Raw genomic sequence first — 8,216 nt, forward strand, 5'->3', positions numbered from 1 at the left:
TTAAAACTAAAATGAAAAATTTATAAAATTGTGATTCCAAGAACTGAGATCAGAGCTTAGACGAGTATGATAAGATTAGTATACGACACACCTTATTAGTTACAGCGCCGATTGATTTTTTTCATAATTAATTTTGAGTTGCGGTTATTTGGATAAAGATAGAAAAGGTAGATTACGATGATTTGAGTATATTATAAAAAAACATAAATTTAGGTTTCTTGACAGTAAAGAGATTTTCTAAATAATCTCTTATGAGACATTAAAATTTTCCTATCTAAATGTTCGAGAATTTTTTGTATGTATTCCAATTATTTTTGTATGTATTCCGATTAGATGATAATTCTTTTCAAAGAATTTTTTTTATAATTTTTATCTCGAAAGATAATCTAAATTATATCAATAATTAAAGTGGATAGAAGTTTCAGGAGTTTTATAAGACAAAAAAAATATTAAAACTAAAATGAAAAATTTATAAAATTGTGATTTCAAGAACTGAGATTAGAGTTTAGACGAGGATGATAAGATTAGTATACGACGCACCTTATTAGTTATACCGTCGATTGATTTTTTTCATAATTAATTTTGAGTTACGGTTATTTGGATAAAGATAAAAAAGATAGATTACGATGATTTGAACATATTATAAGAAAACATAAATTTAGGTTTCTTGGCACTAGAGAGATTTTATGAATAATCTCTTATGAGACATTAAAATTTTTATATCTAAATGTTCTGGAAATTTTTGTATGTATTCTGATTTTTTTTTGTTTGTATTCCGATTAGATGATAAATTTTTTCAAAGATTTTTTTTATATAATTTTTATCTCGAAATACAATCTAAAGAGAAGCTAGACCACGACAAAGAAAAGGTAAAATAAATCATAAGTTGAAACACATCACTTCTGTATATTTGGAACATCTGTAATCTTGTAGTACTTGTTCTGTTCCTTCTAATGCTTCCAACAAAAAGAGAACTAGATAACTGATTTACAAACATATACTTCTTGCTTTTTGGCCTGATCTCCAGCCATAGAAGCATTGATATGAACTTGAATGTATGGCAAACTCGATCTTTTATATAAGTATACTATTATGGTTTATAACAAAAACATTTATCCTGGCATAACAAAGAAAAAGGTACCAAGGACAAAAATTTTGTTCTTCAGATGGAGGTGTTGCCGAGGTTGAATCAGTTGTGAAGTGGATTAGGTCCGCAAGGCACAATTCTCCGCGACACGACGTAAAGTCGGTGACCATCAACTTCGTTCATTCGCCGTGCATAATGTTCAGGAACTGCTGAAAAATATCGCGAAAATGCAGATAAGAACTTGGTTCTTATTCTTCTTTCCTCTGTCGATTCTAATCGTTCATCACTGGAAGAAGGATGGTTATTATGGTTAATATGCCGACAACTACAAGTATGATATTGTGAGATGAGGATTATGACCACAATTATTATAATCCAGCGACAAGAATATTGAATTTTCATGGCTTCAGACAAAGTATAACTAGAAGGCTTGAGAAGTTTTCTGATATGTGTTGGTGTATAAAGTACATGGATCAGAGAAGAGTATTTATAACGAAATAGCCGACTATAAAGTCAGCTCTGGAAAAATAAGCTTATTCCAAACAATAAGCTTATTTCTCAGTTGACTTTCATTTGCAAACAAATTTTATATCTCAGTTTCTCTTCACCATGGAGGAACCTTCACCAAACAACACATGCTGAGCATTTAGCCGCTTCTAGTCAGGCTAGATATAACTGATCGAGTTTTAAATACGAAGGTCTGCTGTGTGACGGCATGTATTGACATTTTTGTTAGTTTAATACGAGGTCTACTTTGTGACGGCATGTTAGGATCCCATAGTTGTGCGGCAACGCATGCTACAGATCACGATATTATAAAAAAATCCAGAAATCCTCGTCTTCTTCTAGCTTGCCGCTTGAATTCGGTTTGTATATCTTTATGAAAAACTGCAAACAGGGGATGTGGCGGAGTCACCAAACACGCGTAATTATTTATATATGTTACATATTTCAACAAATAAGGTTCTGAGTTGATTTAAGGCGAGTGCGAGTTGATGAAGTTGTCAGTTTTCTGAATCCACACTTGACATTCGGTGTCATTGTAAAATTCAGAAGTTGAAGGTTTTCCCTTGGCGAAAATGTGTCCTTAATATCAGAATAAGAACTAATTCTAGTACCTTAATGGCTGAATCTCACAGAGATAGATACCACATTTTGTTGAGTTCTGCAGTTCAGGTTATGGAAACTGTAAAACATCAAGTCCTTATCTAAATACCCCCTTGTTTTGAGAATTTCTTCCAAAAATACGGTCAAAGTTGCATATGTGGTTGCAACACTGGTTGAAAGCAGTTGATTTTCGAGTTGCAACGGTTACATATAAGATTGCACCATATTTTTTGAAAGAATTTACAACTTGGTGTTTTTGAGTTTTTAACTCATTCACCGGATTATTATAAGTTATGTAAGATACATTAATCGTAATGCTTCCAAGTTTCCAATAGATAGTATGCAACAGTCTAGATAAAAACTGGCAGAAAAGTTGCAAGAACATCATTCTAACATTATAGAAAACTCCAAATTGTCAAACCCTTACTAAGCTATAATCGAATGTCATGTCGCAGGCTGCCCCATGTATAATAATGTAGATATCTGTCTCCATCGACACAGTTGGATTGCTTCGATTATAATGCAAAATTTAATCCGAAACCCAAACTTGTCAAAAGAATTAGTGATAATACGAATACGAGACTTCTGGGGAGTTTGTGGCTGCTTTGCACTTAAAACAACAGAGCAGGCTAAGTTGTTTGTTGCAGAATATACGAGTTAATTAGTTTTAATTTCAGATTTTAATATAATCGCAGAGGAAGTCAACTAAGCTCTCCCGTATTTACATGCTTAGACATTATATAATGTGGCGATTTTTGTATGCCTTAGCACTGATGCAGTTGTTGCGATGTCATTGTTGCAGGCCTGGCCTTATACATGAAGAGAGAAGAAACAATAATTTAACTCCAAAGAAAGGACAACCTAGAAACGTCCTCATTTGGTAGGAGTCCCTGTTCCAGACGTGCTCTTTCAGGAGCCTCACCTCATCTGTACAGTCATTTGCTGTTACCTATTTTAGTCATCTGTTCGTCGGTGTCCATGAGTTGGAATACCGGATTTCATTAGTATGCATAAACTGAGAGGCGTTTCTGTTAGTGATATATCATCCAATCAAGCATTTCTACTAGCATCTTGATTATTGATAGACCGTATTTTAACAGTTCTAGTGTTATGGTTTGGTTTCAGGATTCGAAAAAGAATATGCAATATAACATACTACATACCTTTGTTGTACATGCTATGGCTAATATTCACTTGCAGAGTTCAATTTTAGAACATCCTGCTGGAAAAACAACCTATTCTGATTTTAGACTATCCCTTTAATTCAGACTCCAGTCACCATTTTGCTACGCAAATATTTGTTTTATCTACCCCTCCTTTGCAAGTTTGCAACAATTTGCAAAATAAAGATAAGAGAGATCCATTAATGCCATTTCTTCAAAACCATACAATATTTATACACGCTTGTTTTTACATAGAGTGATACATATACCAAAATTTTGCATCCATTGCCGCAGCTTGTATGCTAAGATCAGTTGTGGAGTGGATTCGGTCCTCCTGGCACAACTTTCTTCGAAGCAGTGTAGGTGTGAGTAATATCAATGTTCTTGTTGGTCAAATCTTCAAAACTTGAACTACTGCTTAAGTGCTGCAATTCTGAGGAAGGCAGAAATGATCGCGTCTGATTAGCTGCTCTGAGAACCCGACAGCTGACAACTTGAGAGGTTACTATGATAATGAAGAACAGAACCCGGAAAGCAGATCTTTGTAGGCTCATAATTTTAGTAATCCGTGATGAATATATAACCTCTTCCTGCAGAGTAATAGAGATGAGGAAATAGAAGTTTTCAGATTGTTTGTCTATGATTGCTAGATGTTGGCTGGAACTTGGAAGATTATTTAAAGAATATAGACAACTATAATAAAGAACATAAGGCCAAAACTTAACAATAATCCATCATCTGGCACCAATAATATATAACTACCCAAGCCATATTTAATTAACGCCTCTTCACAAAGATTTAAGGCATCTAATTAAGCAGTAGTAAACAGGCAAACTGGAGACATGTGTCAAATAGCAGAAAGATTATTTTCAGACCTTCTGTGCTGATTGCCAGTAATTCAATTGTGGCTTAATCATATCATACCATATGGATAACATAATCTTCTATTAAGGATCCAATCCTAATATAAGTTAAAATCCTAATCTGAGTTGATTTTATATTTGTGATAATTAAGGTGTCTTGTTTTGTGCTTAAGTGTGTATCAGTAACACTTTAACAACATAACGACAAGTACGTAAATTATAGAGTTGTGTAAGAAACACACAGGAGATAGAGTTTCTGCAGCAAGGTGATGTAAATGTAATTAAGAGCATTAGGTCTGAATTAAGTTTAGATCTATACTCCATCCACAGTAGTGGATTTCTGGTTTTATTTTTCCTCCTCATGTTAATATGCTCTTTGTTTTACCAACGAAGATTATTTGTGGATGCAATGTTAACAGAAAGTTTATGGAACAGACGGATCACACGTTTCATCCAGAAGAGCTCTTTTTTTGGTCCCATCTGTCAATTTGTAGGCCTGTCCTGGGGTCTGATAAGTACAGTTGCTCAAGTGCCATTTTGCAATATGAACCATAATTTTACATCTATTAGATGTCCTCGAGCTCGCCTTTTCAAACCCTGCTAATAATGCAAGTCTGAAATTGCTCAAGGACAATTTCTTGTTACTGTTGTCCTGAAAAGACTGAGTTTCTGGCCAAGACTTCAGATATGCCATCACACAAATGTACAGCATGTTACTATCTGTCAATCTCAGAAAACTCAATCCTTTCCCAAGCATCGCTCTAGCTTCCCACCAGAATCATCCCCTGGTCACTCTCAGTCGAACTCTGGCTCAGCATGCCACTTGAGAATGTTAGTTAGTGTCATGATTCAGTTTCACCTCTACTGGAAAGCAGCAGAAAGGATTCAGTAGCAACCATATTTCCACCTTATCTATTCTTCAAAATTCAAACTTTCCAGCCAGCTAGAAGTTGTATGGATTATAAATTTATAATTTATAAGAAGTATGGCCAAGGGCATTTTGAACAGTTGAATACCTGTAAAATAAACTTTGATACTCGAATGACATCTTTGCGAGCATCCTGCTAAAACTGTTTCCTGCTAACAGGGCATGTTACATACTAGGTCTATACAACATCCTGCAAAATGTTTTGAAGTAACAATAGGAAGCATTGGAATGAGACCAGTTAGCTTGCAGTATCTATAAATGATTTTGTTTACTATACTACAAGCTCAAAGTTGGCATTAACAGGTTACAAAGAGTATTCGGAAATTATGGACGATTTCTGGAGACACAACCCAGAGATGATGAATTAACTTAAGATTTTAGATGATACGGTTATTATATAGAAGCTCGGTATGATTTATTTGTTTCAACTACATTTTCCAATCACTAGAGCAAAAAGAATCAGACCAGACCGCGGCCAGCCTTGTCCTGCACTTGCATGGGTTTGCAATGGTACTTGAGCTCCGAAATCCAATCCAACATCAAGATTTTAAATGTGCATGAATAATTTAGTCATGACTAGAATTATACGACATAAAATGTTTTTGATAAACACAATATAAGAGTCCAAATGTATTATGTATATTTGTTTTTTCAAAGAAATACATGCATCATAGGTGAGTTATTAAAAATAAATTTGATGACTTATTTATTTAATATTTATATTATTTATTTAATTTAATTCTTATTTAACTTAATATGCAAATAGATATTTTGACTTAGAATTGAAAACGGGATTAAAACAATGACTATTATGAAAACCAGACATACTCTTATAAGTCTTTAAATTATTAAATTTTGTATTTCAAAGAACTTCTCTTCTTTTTTTTAAATGCTAAAGAACTTCTCTTTTAAAACGTTTGCAAGAAAATAAGAAAAATTAGTTTTGTTTGAAACGTCGCCGTGTTGACAATGGCCTCATCACAATACCCGACCCTATATCATATCCGAATTAGGGCAGTCCAGTCCAGTTCCCCCAAATTAACCAGTCTTCATTGTTCTCGTACAACGTCACATTCGAGTAAATCAGATCGAGATGGGCGGAGATGCAGCAGGTGACTTCAGAACAAAAGTATGGAGCATGCCCGGTGGGCCCAATTGTCGGCCCGTTCACTGGAAACGCAACACTGCTATTGCTATGGTCGGCATCATCATCACTTGTATTCCCATCGCCATGATTTCCGTCAAGCTCGAGGTCCTCTTTTCCTCCTCGCTTTCTATGTATCTATCTATCTGTGTGGCATTACTTTCGATTATGTGACTCTGCTGAATTGGTGAGAGTTTAGGGATCTGTAACACGTTAATAAGTGGATCGTTGATTAGAATTGGGGAATTGTTTAGGGGGTGTTTGGTTCATGGTAAATGTAGCTGGTTGATGGCAATTAGAATTTCAATCTTGTGTGCTAGTGTTTAGACCAACAATTCGGTTAATTGAAACAGGAGCCTCACTAATTTACCTGCATTTCCTTAGTTTTCATGCGTCCCCTCCTTTCCACTTCTATTAACAACCGAGTCACCCCTTAAGTCACGGGGACTAAGTAAGGAATAAATTGTCCGCTTAATTGGCATGAGGATCCTGGTATACTTTACAGTTTACAACCATTGAACACAGACAATAACATTTCTGTTAACTGGGTTTTGTTTGATTTAAAAGTAAAGGGATCAAGGAAGAGAGAATGCGCGTTTTTAAATTTGTAAATAAAAGGAGTAGAAGTAGGAACAGGACATTTATGTATCCGTATGAATTGAAGGGAGGGAGAAATGAAAGTCATGGATTTTCACCTACAAATCAGTCCATTTATCATTTCAGTACTTTCAATCAGATGGAATATTGCTATGTATGCTGGTAGCACCGTGTTAGATTCTTATATGTTTGGAGATTGGAGTGCTTCTTGATTGCCTACTTTGTTGTTGTTTGCTTATTACTTTCCTTTAACTAATTCCTTGTTTTTTATGCTATTGAAATGTTATGCTATTGCTTCTTGCTGCTCATATAAAGATTAATGAAATTTTATGATATTGCTTCTTAAAGCTCTATTGCTGAATCTGTATATCTCTTCTTATTTTAAATCTCCGGAGAACTGAAGCTACAAAACCGACCTTTCGTATTCATTGAATTAAAAAAATCAATGTTTCTCTTTAACTATTATCAAACTTTGGGGGAGTTAGAAACTGATAGAAGATGCAAAAAAAATAAAATTACTTAAGGTAGGAGAAGTTCATTGCTTAAGAGTTGTAGTCCTGTCTTAGTTTCCCTTCAAAGTTGCAAATAATGTGCATGGGTCTTGTATATGTTTGCTCCAGAAAAGGTTATTTCACTAACAATTTGTATGCCTGACAGGAACGGCCACATCTTCCTGTTCGTCCAATTCCATCACAACTCTGGTGCAAAAACTTTGGGAAAAAGGAATACTGAGGTCTGTTGATTTGTGGGTATAACATTACATAAGTTCTCTGTTGGAAGAAACTTTTGCGAATTCATGTATTTGAGTGATGTGCTCTGCTGCTGCTGATTTGCTTTCTTCGGTAGTGCATATTTAGCACTGTATCTTTTTAAATAAGATGACTTTCCTGCTTGTTCTGTTATATTATATCTTAAACTGTTTATGAATATTATACCTTAATCAAATGCATAGTCACGGTGATTGCAGCTGATCATGACTATTTTTGTAATAAAAGAAAAATGGTGGAGGTATATTCAACACTTAAGAATTTCAAAGTGATTATTGGTTTAGGGCACATTTTATTAGAGGGCAGTTCAATTTATGGCATGCTAATTATGTGTTTAATTTAGTTATGAGATTTCATTTATCGATATTTCCACACTTTGACCACCATGTGGTGATTTTACCTTACCACGGTAAGTACTGTAAAAAAGTGCCCCAATACAGTTTCATCTTACGGAAGGGGATATGTTGAAAACGGCACATTAAAATTGTCACGAACTTGGATTTAGTCTCAATAATTGTACCTTGAAAGACTGCCAGTTACGTATAATGTGTTATGACTCT

General features: G+C 34.7%; 1 protein-coding gene across 1 annotated transcript; it reads left to right on the plus strand.

Annotated features, from left to right (window-relative positions):
- The first annotated feature begins 6,159 nt into the window (after positions 1-6,159).
- On the plus strand, positions 6,160-7,791 carry LOC108220627 (uncharacterized). The gene is made up of 2 exons (XM_017394441.2): positions 6,160-6,400; positions 7,547-7,791. Exons 1-2 carry the CDS (start codon positions 6,242-6,244, stop codon positions 7,619-7,621), a joined length of 234 nt encoding a protein of 77 aa, XP_017249930.1. The 5' UTR covers positions 6,160-6,241; the 3' UTR covers positions 7,622-7,791.
- The last annotated feature ends 425 nt before the right edge of the window (positions 7,792-8,216 follow it).

Source organism: Daucus carota, chromosome 5, assembly GCF_001625215.2.
Source record: "Daucus carota subsp. sativus chromosome 5, DH1 v3.0, whole genome shotgun sequence".
Lineage (NCBI taxonomy): Eukaryota > Viridiplantae > Streptophyta > Magnoliopsida > Apiales > Apiaceae > Daucus > Daucus carota.

Bases quoted from the DNA above. Each gene is read 5' to 3' on its own strand.
- LOC108220627 (XM_017394441.2), top strand. From the start codon at position 6,242: ATGGGCGGAGATGCAGCAGGTGACTTCAGAACAAAAGTATGGAGCATG. The intron at 6,401-7,546 runs GTCCTCTTTTCC...TATGCCTGACAG, and splicing joins TGATTTCCGTCAAGCTCGAG to GAACGGCCACATCTTCCTGT.